Source organism: Anabas testudineus, chromosome 7 (assembly GCF_900324465.2).
Source record: "Anabas testudineus chromosome 7, fAnaTes1.2, whole genome shotgun sequence".
Lineage (NCBI taxonomy): Eukaryota > Metazoa > Chordata > Actinopteri > Anabantiformes > Anabantidae > Anabas > Anabas testudineus.
Window position 1 is genome coordinate 20,996,981 of NC_046616.1, and position 15,869 is coordinate 21,012,849.

At 45.6% G+C, this 15,869-nt stretch overlaps 1 protein-coding gene across 2 annotated transcripts in view; it reads left to right on the plus strand.

Annotated features, from left to right (window-relative positions):
• plxna2 (plexin A2) overlaps positions 1-15,869 on the plus strand; it is a 153,874-nt gene that overhangs the window by 79,215 nt on the left and 58,790 nt on the right. For both annotated transcript variants that reach the window (XM_026368099.1, XM_026368101.1), the window contains exon 5: positions 5,689-5,789. In XM_026368099.1, coding sequence (XP_026223884.1) covers positions 5,689-5,789 — 101 coding nt within the window. The remainder of the gene's footprint in view (positions 1-5,688; positions 5,790-15,869) is intronic.

Below are 15,869 nucleotides of genomic sequence, written 5' to 3' on the forward strand. Positions count from 1 at the left end.
TTCCATTTATCCCGAACCTATCCTTCATTAGTGCTGTACGCAGTTCTTTAATAAATGTTATACAGTAAAAGGAAATCAATATCATGTATTTTTATATCTTTCAGGGAGCCCTCTGACATCTGTAGCAAGAACAACAAAAACAAGCAGTTTAAAAGCACTTGTTTTCTTCCTTACGTCTCCAGGGGATGGAGGTTGTAGTTTTTTTTATGTACATGATGAAAAAGATGGGGTTTTTTTGCGTGTGTGTAACTGTGTCTGTGTGTGTGTGTCTGTTATTAATTACTTTTACACGTTTGCTCTCGGAATGCGGGTTTAAGCCGTCGTCAAAGCTCCCAGCTGTTGCGGTGTCTCTGCACAGTCAACTCAAGGCCTCTGACGGATTAGCACCCGTGCACCCGCAGCAACCATACGCATGCCCTTGTTCTGGCCGTAATCAAGCTAGGTGTAATTGGTGTGGGTCTCAAGGCCTGATTATCCACAGACTAGCCACAACACTCCAACAGAACCCCTCACCTCTCTTCTCAGGGCCAGTCAGGCTTAGGATGGATATTGATGATTTGGTTGAACTGCTGACTGACCTCAGTCTCACACTGCAGAAACAGCTGGAGGAGTGATTTATTCTCAATTTCCTTCCTATAAAGCAAGTTAAACAAAGTCACAAAGGAAACTACAGCCCTTGCTTTCAGTGCAGAGTTCATTTTCTTTGCAGTGTTTTTGCTACTGTGAGTGAATGCGTTTGTTGTGGGTGGATGTCAATAAGCTCGATGAGATGTCTTTGCCACAGCACTACAGAGCAGATTTGTTTGGGTCTCGGAGAGCACAGAGGAAGGATTTTAGGAGTTGAGCAAAAGTTGACCAGAAGGAGGAGGAGAGAAAGGGACAAGGGGGATGTGGCCGCTGTCCTTAGGAAGACCCTCAGACGGATTACAGGAGCAGATTAAAGAGTGGTTGTTCGGGGAGCAGCTCAGCCGTGCTTGTGTAGTTAGCGCGGACACAGGAAACACTGGTTGCAAGGGCACTGTGGGACTATGAGGCTCATGGGGCTGTAGATTTCACTGGCTTTCATTCATTCAATCGCAAGAATTTGCTCTGCCTGTGTGCCTTTGTCATTAGGCCAAACACACACACAAACACACACACACACACCCCTCCTATGGTTTCCCTCTCTCTCTCTCTCTGCTGGAATGGGTATTGTGTTCATGATCGATGTGGCTCATTTCAGTGACGTGGTAGCCTGGCTAACTCTCATTAAAAATGGATAGGGTGTAGGGGAGTCGTCAGTGTGTGCATGTGTGTCTACACATGTTTAAAAGGAGGTGTAGGTGGCAGGAAGTCCCAGAGGGGCCAGCTGTTTACTGGAGGTTTCGAAGGTTGGGGGGGTGGGGATTAGTGGTGGTGGTGGTGGTTGGGTTGTTGGATGTTGGAGTGTTCCCGAGGTCAGAGCCAGGCCTGTTGCCTTGGCAACAGTTTGCAAAATAGCTTCCTCTGCACTACTGGTGACTGTGGGATTTTTCTCTTTCTGCTGCTTTCTCTCTCTCTCGCTCAGTATGGCGAGGCACATCTGGCACCACAGAGAGTAGGTCTCATCAGAACACAGAGCAATGGGCTGTTTCCACTCCGCTCCGTCCTCCTTTATCCCCCCCCCCCCCCTTTTTTTTTTTCCCCATCTTCTCTGCGTACTCTGTACCCTGTGCCCCCATCCATCACGGAGGTGCAGCGAGCGTGGCTGGGTCTCAGGGTAGCGGGGCGAGAGGAGCTGAAATGGAGCCACCATTCATTCATTCTCAGCCACGGAGACACAGGAACAGATGAAAGCTTTCCTGCCGCTCTATAATGCACATACTGTACGCCGTCCGCCTCTCTTGGGTGTCAGAGCCAAACCTTCGCTTTTATCCTCTGCTGTGCTGTTCTTCACTCAAAATCAAATTAAATATGAGGAGGAGACTTCACAGGTAGCCAGAATAAAAAAAAAAAGAGAAAAGAATGGGAAATATGTGCAGTGGGATTTTAGCAGCCTTTTTTTTTCTCTAAATGCTAAGAGGGCAGCAACATGTCTTTCATGCAGCTCCCGCTAGATCTCCAGATCTCTGACAATGCAGTCGCCTACATACACCTACACCTACTACTCTTTGTGTGCGGTGAAGTTGCTGTTTCTTGAGACACAGTTTGCGACAAACAGGCTGAATGCAGTATTTATAAAGGTTACACAGTGAAAGAAATAAGAGGTGCCGGGTTGAGTTTGGAAGACTGGTGACATCGAGTACTGTTTTTATTCCACTGCTCTTCAATAATACGTCATTTAAGCTGCTGACAAGAATGTTGCCGTCTTCCCATTGATGCTGGGCATTAAATACTGGAGTCCAAATCCCCAGCTGTAGGTTTCAGTAACACACACAACATGCGTGCAATAGTGGAGGATTTGGGTATAATAATGGAAGCTGAAGCCCATTCAGCGTGAGCCTTTGAAAGAGAGGAAGCTGTTGTTTTAACCCTCGGCTGTCAGTCAGTCACCCAGGTTGCTGCAGCATGCGACTCCACTGTAGCCTCTCTGGTTGAATAACCCCCTGCTAAGGTCATCTTAAGCTGGAATTTTATTAGCATTCATTTACCCGAGCGCGGCACCTCTCGCGGCGGCGGCGCTCAGCCTACCTCTCAGGTCAGCCGCGGAGTGTGGAGACGCAGGCAGAGAGCAGAGAGAAAGTTGGGAGGCAATATGAGATAGCACGCAGCGCTTCTTTGTCTTCCCTGAAAACACAGGAGCAACAAGCCGCACATCCGTTGTGGCGCTGCCGCGCGTGTGCGCGCACACACACAAACACACTAACACACACACATGCACACACACAGTGGGAGAAGGGGCTTCATTGTGCAGCCCTGCTGTGTTGAGTGACTGTAGCGTGTGCTGGGCAACAGCTGCTGTGATGCCCCCCGCAACCGCACCACCCCATCCACCCCCCGCCCCCGTCCCCCTCACCTCCACTACTGGCCCATGCTGGTCTAAACAAATCAATACACTCTCACACACACACAGGCACATATATACAGAATACATAAGCAGACTTTTTTATTCTGGGCTGTTTTCTTGTTCACCTTGCTCTCCTTCCTCCATGTTACTCCCCCCCTCCACACCCCCCGACAGATTTTGTGTGTGTTTCAGTCTGTATCAGCTGACAGCGGCTTGTGTGTGTCAGTCTTTACATACTGCTCCATAAGGGACACACAACTCCCTGCACTGCTCTCTGACTTTCCCCCCCGCTGACAGCTGTCTCCACACTGTAACCCTTTCATGGAGGCTGTGAAAGTTAGACTCTAAAGTTTCACCAGCGTCGCACATGTTTTGGGAAGGATCTGAAGGCTTTTTTTTTTCTTTTTTCGGGCTAACAGGGATTGAGAGACTTTGAGATACACGTACGCAGTCTGAGTGTCTGTTTTCCCCAGCCAAGACTCGTTCCTGGTGGGCTTGTTTGTCATTGGTTGCAGCTTCTGCTGCTGATGCGACCCCGTCTGCAGCTCATTACAGCATGCCACCTGTTTGTCCCGAAGCTAGGCAAAACACACACACACACACAAATAGAGTTTGTAGAGGTGACGGGGGTTAATCTAACAGTAGTGTCCATGGCGGAGCTGCCGCACAGTGCAGGGACTGTCAACGTCCCACTGTGTCAATGGTTTTCTTTGTCCCCTGGGCCCATCTTTCTGCTTCCCGTCTCTCTGTTGCCGCAGGGTTTAGGAGCAGGCAGACAGGTGGAGAGTTATGGAGCTTTTGGCGAGCAAAGACAAAACAAAGAGGAGATATATAGGCTGGACCACTCACAGTTTCCAGAGCAGCTAACAGGTTTGCCGACTATACGTTTTCATGGGCCACGCAATAGCAGGCACAAGTTACACATTGTGCTGTCAGCTGTTTTTGTTTTTTTTTTATCTTTTTTAATTTGATGCATTGTAATAAAGACGAGTGGTTGATAGACACCCAGCTGTTATCTCTTCCTAGCTGACAGTTAATTTCAGCCCATGCTGCTAACAGCAATTAATATCACCCGGTTGTGGGCGATTTGCACAGAGTTTGAAAAACACTTAAAAGGTGTTATTTGCACTCTTCATTCTCTCCCCCACATTTTGTAGAGGAGCCACTCATTAGGCATTGATCTGAGCCTGAGGTTTGGAGCTGAACAGGGCATACACTGTCTGAGGCTGCTGTCATTATCCAACAAAGCAGTTGCCAGGAAATTGAAAGACAGACAGGACGGAAAATTAATCTGTGTGAGACTCTGAAATTCACCTTTTTAAACCCCTCGCTTGTTCTCCTGTTTATCTAGTGTGAGGCGGTGGTGTTTTTTGTGTGCGTTTACTTCCGTGGACTCAGATGCAGGTGTGACCATGGCAGCCCCATGGAGCGCTTAAAGACACACAAAAACACACACACACACACACACACACACACACACACACACACACACACACACACACACGGACCTCTAGATCGCACAGACTGCTGTGCCGACACAAACAGACTTGAGGGGCCATGTGGCCGAGCCGAACCTTGTCTGGCAGATGGACGGACACAGACAGAGACACAGCCAGATTCACACATACACACACACACACACAGACATATACAGTACGTATAGAAACCAACAGACGGATGAGTCCGCGTTACACTTTTGGGTCACACACGTCTACCGACTGTGCGCGTTTTACTCTAGTGCTTGTGTCCTGTTCACATACGGAAATTCTCAACCCTGTATTTGTGCAACTTTAAAGTCAGTAGCATAAGTACATAAGCACCAGGATGTTTGTTTTTTATTCAAATGATTGTAGTCCAACAGCCCTGTGTGGATTAGTGTGGATTCGTGGCTGTGGAGTGTGTTTGCTTTGTGCAGTGCTTATTCAAATTCTTTGCTGTTGACACTTTCAACATGTTTTGCTTTGAAATACCTATTTCATTCTCCATTCATTCATATTTTTAAAAGCAGGATCATAAATAATTTGTTTTTCCAGCGTTACATATGCGCCGCAGTCATTCTGTTTGTTTAGTGAAGTTGATCTTTACATAAGCTTTTGATAATGAAGCAACTTTTAGGGATTCCTACTGTAGTCCTGCTTGTCTCTATGACAGAAGCTGGTGAAAATCGTCATTTCTTATAATAATAATAATAATAAAACATTTTCTCTTGACACTTTTTTTCAATTTCAAAAAAGTTGGACAAGCTCTTGAGAAAATTGTCTGCCACCACTCTTCTGTCTGTAGGTGTGTTTGCACAGGCTCGATGCCCTGGTGCAGACAAAAGCCCATTGATGGCAAAGAAACAGCTTTCTCCGGCCAACTGGTCCCAGCTGCTCACTACTGTTTCTTTGGCTAACGATAAAGGCAACAGTTGCCTGTGCAGTTGACATCTTGCACGCTGACATATGGGGACACAGCGCACTCAGACACATCAGGTTGACATAAAACATTAACATTGTTTTAATACCAAAGGAGGAGCAACGTTGTGTAACAGATAATAACACAGAGTTCTTCCAATGTTTCTCAAGTTCTGCAAATGAATGGTTTTTCTGAGTAAAAGGAAAAGCTTGATTGATTATCTGTTGCCGTGTGACTGTATCGAGCATTCCTTCACTCTTGTTTGTGTACATCTTGTGATATTTTCCAGGCTGCGCAGTGACCTTGACCCTTCCGTGTGTTTTCAGGTTACACAAGTTCCCATCGAGTCATGCGAGCAGTACGGGACGTGCGGAGAGTGTCTGAGCTCCGGGGACCCGCACTGCGGCTGGTGTGTTCTGCATAACATGTGAGTATGAGATTCTGCTGTGCGCCTCCCGGTGTGGCCGTTAGTTTCACTGCGCCAAGGGAGGCGGCGTTTTTAATACTCGTTTATCTCAAGATCAAACGAGTGTGAGGAGTGGAGACGGTGTCTGACTGGCAATGGATCTTCATGTCTCAGAGGTGCAGAGCTGGTTCTTGCTGCAGTCCTGAAGACTGCTGCCCTGCACTGACATACTTGATATTAACAGGAAATGAGACCATCCAGTCTGTGTATGACTCAGTGGAATTTGAAAAGACAGACCGGAACGGACCAGAGACACTCAGAGCAGACCAGAGGTGGCATACATGTATTTCACAGAGCCATTATGTGTTTAATGGACATGCTAGATTTGCTGTGTGTGTTCTGAGCCAGTTAGGGGACAACTCCTACTCTATCAGCAGCAGCCAGAAGAATAAGCATAGAAACCATGACTGACACCTGCTGGAGGTGACGAGGTACTGCAGCTAAACTAACTTCTAGGAGGTCAGACAGAGGAAAAGAAAGCAGAAAGAAAAACTGAAAGCCCTTGAAAATCATACATATGTATTATATTTTGGGTATGACTCATTCATTGCGGTTTTCGTCTGTAAATGGAAGTGGAGTGGCTGTATTTAGATGAAACGGTGGAGAGGATGAATACAATGCAAAACTCTCGCTCTTTGTTTCTAAATCACACCCATTCTGTCATCAGATGGAGCTTATTTTCATAGCTGTGTTGTGTCTTGAATTCCCCACTTATGGCCCCTCCTAAATGCAGAACCTCTCTCTAAAGATATAGCTGAATATTTGTGTGTGTCAGAGCACCGGCGCAATCATCATTATCATGATCGCAGCCCCTGCAAAGTGCACTTAAAGTAATTTACATCACTCCAAAGCTGGGACAGGACAAATAATTGCCTAGCGACAAGGTAATTCAGCATTTGCCTGCGGAGGGACGGGAGGGGCAAGGTAAAGCTCTGTGTTCTCTGCAGTCTGCATGCCTTCACACAGGGATCATTTACCACAACATTAGCCTCCATGCTAGGCTGTTAATCATATGCTTTTGTGTAGGTGTGATAGGGAATGGAATAATTCGGGTCGGTAGGAAACCAAATCCACAGCAAGTCGAATGGGTTTGGGAGCTGTTACGGCGAAGGCAGCTGTGAGGAAGAAACAGCTGTTTGGTGTGTAAATACCTACTCGACTATGTGTGTGTGTGTGTGAGTGCACGCATGTGGGTTCGATTTTCATGTGCGCGCACGAACCCATGTGCGGACGGCTGTACTGTACCACGGGCAGAAAAGGTCAGCACCCTGTTTCGCGTCAGATCAGCCATCTGTTCTCCCAACGCCACAGACCCTCGTGCCACCTGTCCCTGGTTCTAATCCCCCTTTCTCTGTCCTGACCCCACAATAAGTGTGACAGGACCCCTGTCAGCTCCGGCTGAGTTACTGCAGAGAAGAAAAGTTACTGGAACAATCAGTAGCTCTCCCTGCTGCCTCTCATGTGGCCTTATATGTACTTGTATGTGCATAATAAACAGAGCGATGGGGATGTCATTAAATAAAAAACAGTAATTTTACGAAACAGGAGGTGGTAAATTGACATTTTAATAAGAACAGATACAATAAGACCAGGCAGAAAGTGATTTTTCAATACGTCCTAACGTTGCGGTGATTGAGCTTCTTAATGTGTAGACCAAGCATTCACTTCACGCTGTCACTCACAAACAGAGCTGTAAGAAGTACACATACTCAATAGTAGTAGTCAATAAAGTAAAGTTTTCTCAGACAAATAAACCTTTAAGACAATGTAGAATGTGATTCTGTTGATAGTGTAAATGTAGTTTAGTTCAGAGTTGTTTGACAAATGATGGCAAAAATGTGACTGAGGAACAAAAACAGCTGTCAGTGAAGGTGGAGCTCATTTAAAGCCCCTTATATAGTGACAGGAGGTTAATCCATAAACGATACATTAGTATTTGATTAATATGTAAGGGGTTTGAAAAGGATCATGAAAACAGAACTAATAGCTAATGTTGTTAAGAGTAATGTAGTACAAGTACAAGTCACATAAAATGGAATTACAAGTTCTTGTACTTCAAAATTGTACTTAAGTACAGTACTTGAATAAATGAACATAGTTACTTAGCACCTCTGCATACAATTACAGACCTCTCTGCCATAAGAATAACTGAAAAAAGCTGGGACATGTGGGGGTATTCAGCACCTGCATGCCACTCCTCCATATATATATGTCACTATAATGACAAATCAAAGAAAGACAATCTCATTAATTAGAAAAACAACAACTAGTTTTATCATATTTGGATCAGCGATGAAATGTGATCATAATTGACGTCATTCCAGCTACAGGTGCCCTGTAAAGTCTTGTCAACTGCCTGCAGAACAGCTGATGGAAAGATTTATTTACCAGGAAATAAGAGTTTGTGGGTTTTAGTGGAAATGTAAAGAATGACACAGTAAAATATATAATTTGATGGATTACTAACCTGGAAACCTGAATGTGGTTGGTGACTTGGGTTTAGTTGTCAGGCACACTGCTGAATATACACTATAGCCAAGAGCAGAAGGAAATATCTGTCAAGTACTGCTGGAGTAAAGCAGCTGCACCCTTCTGGTGAAGAGCTCCCCTCATCCCACACACCCAGAATTAAATTTCTTGCCAACCGTGGCACCATGTACAGCTGTGATGACTGCCGCTTCCTTCGGCAGCCTTTTCCCTCCATTTCTCCATCATCCATCCCTAAGCCACTGTTGACTTTACGAAATTATCTTTCCCTCCCTTCCCCGTGTTTGCATGTACAGCACCTCCCTCGCTTCCCCCCCCCCCAACGGCAGAGCTAGCATCCGAGCTGTGCCACTCATCAGCTCAGCGCAGCTCGCTACACGCTCTCCTCTCTGGAATCAGCTCCTCCACACTCCAGAGATGGTTGGCTTGCCACATATAAACAGCCCTCGCTTTGATCACCCCCCCTCCCTTCTTACACAGCTGCCATCCACAATATCTGTCCATTTTTCCTCTCTTCCAAACACTGTGCCCCCCTCCTCTTTCTTCTTCTTTATGTTTGCATGTGTATGCTCATAGAAGTGCTGCATTCTAAGGTGGCTAATTAGGAACATAGAAGGACATTAGTTTGGTTTGCGATGATGAGGAGAAGGAGAGATTGTGCGAGAGGCAGAGCGAGATGAGGAGCTGGCCAGGAGTGGTGTTTCTGTCTTCCCTGTCTTTCTACTCTCTTTCTTCTTCCTCTGATTCAGTGTGGTGTGAGACTCTAAAGTCCTTTAATTACCAGCAGCTGCTAGGCATCCACTGAATGCATGAAGAATGAGAAGGGAGAAAAAAAAAGAGAGAGAGAGAGAGAGACGGGAAAAGAATGAGGGGAAGAGAATAAGAGAGGGGAGAGAGTGTTTGATGCTGCACATTCATCGGCCCACAAAACCGCGCAGCATTTTGATTGCAGCTCAAAGGGAGCTCATCATCTCGAGCGCTCTTCAGTCTCAGTCCCGTGAATGGGTAGTTCAGCCTTTCGTCTGACCACCATCCAAAAAACACGGAGTTGTGGTGATGTTTCTCCCTCTCTCGCACTCTCTCTCTCTCTCTCTCCCGTAGCCTGCATCTCATCGTCGTTAGATTAGCTCTCTAATCATGCCCAAAAGAGGCTTTTCCATCTCAAAATGTACCACGTCTCTCTGTTCTCCCTCCATCCTCTCAGCTCGCTCCCACATTCCAGGAGAGGACGAGGGGTTTTGTTGAGATTTGTCAGGATTAGTCGCGAGTCTGACTTCTGTCCAACAGTTGGGATCGAATAAGCGATCCGGTGCCAAGGTCAGCAGTCAATCAGTATAGCGCGCTTCTGGAAAGCACTACTGTTTATTATAAGCTTTACAAAGGCACCGCAGGAGTGAATGGAACAAAAAGGTTGTAGTTATGTAATGCACGCATACGCAATTGTGTTCAGCGTGTCGAAATGAGTGCTAGTTTGTCATTTGGATGACAGCTTAGGGCTATTGGTGTAGTAGGTCCCAGCAGAGAGTGAGTCAGCATTTGAGGGCTGCTCTAAGCAGAGTAACATATCACTACTATACTGTGATACTGCATTGTCACTGTCAGCCTGCATGTGGCTGAACTGCTCAGATCTGTTTCTGCAACAACCCACACAGCTGTCCTCCTTTTCATGAACTGTTGTTACGAGCTCAAACGCTGTCAAGTGATTTGCGGTCGCAGCACATTACGTAGGTGCACTTCGTCAACAGGAAGCTTTGGGACGGAGCCAATTTTTTTTAGCAGAGCAGCCCTGTGTTAGTGTGACCCAGGAGTTAAGAGAAGCAATGTATGAATAAGAAAAATGAGATGCAACAGTCCTACTTTTAAAGGAACAACCTCCTTGTCTCTTACGACTACTTGTTTATGCGGCTCGCTCATTACTGTACTACAGATGACGTCCAGCACCGGCCATAAAATCTCCCTTATTGTACTAATGGCAACAACAATTAGCCTAGCGACGGCTTAGCTGCTTCAGCCCATTGTGGATGTCAGGCTCTGTGTCTAACGGCCGACTCATCAGCTCCAGCCACGGTTAGCAGTCAGACGAAAGCTGCATCCATCTTCCCAATTGTGCCTAATGAGATATCGATCACGAACATGCAGGTCTATCAATATTTCCACAGATTCCTAGCACATAGAGCCAGTCCAGGGTGGTTACATGATGGAAGAAATACGGCACTAACATGAAGAGCGCGAGCGAGCATGCTGCATATAATACAGCTAATCATCCTAAAAACTCTGTCTGAATCTCCTGCTTGCTCACACATTTTCTTTTTTTAAAATGCTTCTATCCCTGCACTGCTTCCTCTGCCTGTTTTCTCTCTGCTCAGCCCACACAAGTAACGCTATAGCTTGATGCAGAGCACTGAGCAATGGTCTCTTTGTAAGTCTACTTTTTTTTCCTATTTTATCTCCTTTCCCTTACCCAGGGTCTTTAATAGAGATCGACAGGCTGGGTTCGCACAAATGGATGGGCCCGTTTACATGCACCCACTGTATGGGTGTGTTTATATGAGTCCACTCAACTTACATTACACTGCAATAGGTTCTGGATCTATAAGAAGATAAAGTGAATAGAAAGTGGCCGGAGTGTGCTTCATGTCCTGCAGGCAGCTGTATTGACCCCTGACATGGGCTCTGGGTTTTAAATATCACCCACACATGTCAAGCCAAAGCCTGCGCAGCAGCACGAGCTCAGTAGTAAACTGAAGTTTACTATCTTTGCGGTGGTTTGAAATTGAAAACCCTGTTTTGCTTTGTTTTTTTATTTTTTTTCTTTCCATTTTTATTCAACCTTCACTTTACTTTTGTACTGTGCCTCCTGTGGTCTGCATTTAAATGGATAGTCTCACACTTGAGGGATGCAGCAGTAAGAAACAAATGCCCTGAATCAAACAGTGTGAGGATAAAACACTGAAGGGAGGAGGCAGTGCGTGCGTGTGTGCGTGTGTGTGTGTGCGTGTGCGTGTAGGCAGCCCAGTGCAGCGCAGCACAGCCCTGCACATCACAGTTCACCTAATGATTCCCTTTTTCCATGCTGGGGAGTCCAAATTCCCAGCGCAGTCAGTCTTCATACATGTTTACATTAACGTCTTTCCCCAGACTCCATTGGTTCCATTCAACCAAATCAAATCGTGCCAGTAATATAATATGTTACTACTCAGGACTAGTAAAGCCTTTGTAGGCACCATCAAATATTCAACATACATCCAGTTCATCCCCGCTGTACGTTCCCACCGTACTCTGTTTCACCCCCTCATCCGCCACCCCCCACCTCCACCCCTACAGTGCCAACAAAGCATCTCTGCTCCGCTCTCATTTTCCTTTCTGTGTGGCGTTTTGTGGTCTGGCTCTAGTCAGGGAAGGAAGGTGATTTTAAAATGGCTCCCCACCCCCAAGCCCACCCCCCCATGTTCTCTCCTCCTGTTTTTTAAACACAGTGCTCACAGCTAGAGCTGCAATCAGACAGGCCTTCACACTTTCACTGAAGTCCTTAGATGTGGTGAGGGGAGGGGAGGAGTGGTAGACGAGCAGAAATCTCCCCCCCTGTCACTGCCTCTCTTGCTTTGCTGTCAAGGCCAGCTGCTTATTGCATTATGTGTGTGTGTGTGTGTGTGTGTGTAAGTGTATGAGGATAAAGTTCACGACGTGTCTGTATGTTGCATATGAATGTGTCCATTCATGCTCGTTTGCATGACCGTTTTGAGTGTTCACATGTTTGTAGGTGTCTTTGTTTTAGTTTGTGTATGTGTGAATGAGTGAGTGTATTCATACTCCCGGGTGTCTGTCGAAGTGTCACTCCAGAGACGACAGTGTAATTGCCTGTCTGGGCCAATAGAATGAGGAGAATGGACTCTGAAGTCTGCCTCAACCTCCACAACCTCGTCTCCTAAAAATTACATTTTTACACAACTAAACTGTAGACGCTAGTGAGTTTTTGTGGGGGACCTAATGTCAACCTAAAACTCTTATTAGGTTTTCTTTTAACATTCTGAGGATATGTATTGCAATGTAGAGAAATTGCAGTGGAACATTATCCGCCCAGTGTATCACATTACCTACAAAAACTTAATCATGTTTGCAGTTCATTTTCATAGTAATGTCATTTTTATGGGACGGGGTTGACCTCTCGCGCCAGAGAAAGTGCTTCTGCAGCCACACAACAATACATATTAAACTGTACATTAGATTAGAGACATTAAGGATGTCAGCTGGCTCCCTCAATGTCTCAGAGCTCCAACTCTGTAGCCCACAAAAACTGCTACAGGAGGAAGAAATCATGCTGTCCTTGCCTTTTTTTCTATGTGTGTTTTCTCACTGACCTTACATGACTGCACGAAATGCGACTGCCACTTACAACTGCATTCGCACCCCACAGTGAAGTTGTAGATGCCAGAGAGGAGCGATGATGGAAGCGCAGCTACTTCAGCACCATGGACAGAGCTCTGAGAGCGCAACACCCAGACTGACTGCTGACAGCAGCCGCTGGAGGGAAAATAGCTATGAGCTGCTTATTGCAGGAGATGACTGGAAGACCTGCATACATTTGTAGTGCCAGTCTTTGCATGCATGAAGTCATGTTCCCAGTATATGTTCATTTTAACAAAGAGATTCAGTATATTATTAATCTCGGTGTGAGGTCCTCCCCTCACAAGTGGTAAAACACAGAGCATTGATGAAGCTAATGAGTGACAGGCTAGGGCCAGACAGGAGAAAAAAGGCGGGGGAGGGGGTCAGGACAGGGGGAATATGAGGAAGGCAGGATTCTAGTCAACACTCAGTGGCATGCACTTCAGCTAATGAGAGAGGCAAGAGGTCAGCTTCTAACTACACAGAGATAATGACCATCTCCGGAAACCATGGCAACAGCAGCCATCCTGCACCCTCCCTCCTTTTTTTTTTTTTTTTTTTGCGCCGCTCTCATCTTACTTCACCCCACCAAAATGAATTTTATTTTTTAAAAAATAAAAAAAAATGACAGAGAGAAAAATCAATGCAGCTTTTGTGAGTTAATGACCGCCCGGGATTTTACATTTGTACCGATATAGCTCTGAGACATGCATAAAACATTGTGCCGCAGCCCACACCTGAAAGCACATTAACCATCATTTTCTGCGGCCATTGTGGATGCGAAAGAAGTGCCAAATTGCAGACGGAGTAACTCCTTGCCCAAGAAAGATCTACTAATTTCAACTTGTGAAAGAGTGAGACAAAAGGGAGACGCGTGGAAAGGTGGAGGAGAAAGAGAGGGAAATGTGGGAGATGAGGCAGCGGCGGAGTCAAATGTGGAAGTGAATTCATATCACAAGTAAAAACACTTAAAGAAGGGAAACTAGGTACTCATTTTGAAAAAAGAAATCCTGCTGGAGCACCCCCACTCCTCAGTTTTCCTGTGGGAGATTCACACTACTACACTAATTCTACATTTTCCTGTTCTTTAAAGTCCCCGGGGAGCTCTGTGCATATGAGTGTTTGTATGTGTGCACGCCTATTGTGCCTGTGTGTGCCTGTGCGTGTGTGTGTCTGTGTGTGTGCGTGTGTGTGTGTGTGTGAACCTTGCTTGTGCCTGTTCATGTGAGTCTGCTGGGTATGGCTTGAACTTCTGACAACATAATTACACACAGACACTCTGGATAAAGATGTAGAGTCAGTATGTGTGAGAGTATGTGGTTAAGAAGAATGATGTGGGCTCTAACTCACGCTGCCACACACACACACACACACACACACACATAGAGTTAACTGCCAGGGGAGAATGGACAGGGCTTATAGTAGCACATCATCACTGTGGACAGCAGCTGACCCGTCGGAGTCCAATTAGAGCTGCTGTGACCAGACAGCGAGTTAGCCAAACACTTAGACTTAGACGACTGGGTTGGATGAGGATAGAGAGGATAGAGAGGCTTTGGTGTGATGGGGTGGAGGGAACACACAGTTTTAATAAGAAGGAGGAGGTGGCCGGGTTTTAATGAGGGATGTGGTGGATTGTGGGGGTAGTGAATGGCATTTGATACACTGTTCGACCATTAAGGTTTCTTACGAGTGAACGGAAAGTAATTTGCACTAGTTACAGTACATCTCCGAAGTCATGCAGTGATTGAAGGATATAATTTGGGTGTGTACTGCTTAGTGTTGTGGTGTGATAAATTACCCACTGGAGGCAGTTGTTCCAGCGCCATTGCCGCCACTTGTTTTTGTGGTTTATTTGCAAATGCACAGCTTCCCTTCAGGCCACGATTACATACTAGTTTAGAAAACTTTAAGCGCTGCATGTTCCAGATGCCAGCTGGTATTGATGACGAGGAACGTCATGAAAAACACATCTTTACGTAGTTTGTTCTGTAATCTGTAATTGTAATCAAACAAAACAGCGAAAACTGATTTAGAGCTTGTAGTCGAGGCGCCATCTGCTTCGCAAAGCAAGACGAAAAACAGTGTGGTAACAACAGCATAAGTCATCCAGACTCTAGAGCATGTCAGAATTTAGAGGCTTAATCAGCACAAAACAAACCAATCTACACGAGAGAAACTCAACAAATAGGCATTAGGTGCTGGTGACAGGTACGAGGGTCGGATGCATAGAGCTGTGGAGATTCATAACTAACATAGCATCATTCGAACTCCCATGAATGGCCATAAATGCATGCAGAAACACCCTTAAACGTGCATTTGCATATCAATACCTGTGCCTGCTCCACTACTCATTAGGTCTGTCAGTGGAGAAGAACAGCCGGCGAACACAATGGAGCTTTTTTTTTACCAATCGTTGGGTCATCTGTGAGGTTTTGCAAAAGCAGCAGCAGCTGTCATAATGCACAAGCGTTACGCACAATTGTGGCTATTTATAGAGTACTATCATCCCTGTGATATCTCAGTTACCATTATTAAATGTCACAACGGTGATCAGCGATTTCATTCGTGGTAGTTTTTATTGAAACAAACATCACAAAGTAGCTTACATCAGCAGGGAAATAATGGCTTCAAGGGGTCAAAAGGTCAGATGCTATGCACTACACACCAGTACCAGTAGATGTCTGCTATTAACGTCATCTTGAAAGCCTCATTCCCTCCTCGCATCACCCCGGCTGGATATTTCTTATTCCTGCTACCACACTGTTCAACATTCTGTGTCTTCGACAGTGTTCACAGTATTTTTGACTTTTGTAATCCTCGTCCTTCCCTCCCCTCCCGTCTGCTGTTGGATAGGGTTTTAATTTCTGTCACAACATCAGCAATTTGTCTTTCTTACCCCGAGCTTAAATTGTCACATGATGCTTTCATTGCGCCATTTGTTGTAACATCGGGAATGCTTTCTACCACTGTTGTTGTTTTTTTGGTTCAGGGTTTTCATACCTTTTCTTCTCTATTGTCACTTTGGCAGCGTCTCTGTTTTACTGTCAGTTATTCATTTCTCAGGTTACTTGTGGTTAAAAACTTTAAATAAAGCATCTCCTTCTTGTTTTTCCAACATTTTAACAGCTTTTATTGCCTCGATTGTTCATATTTCTGTATGTTTCT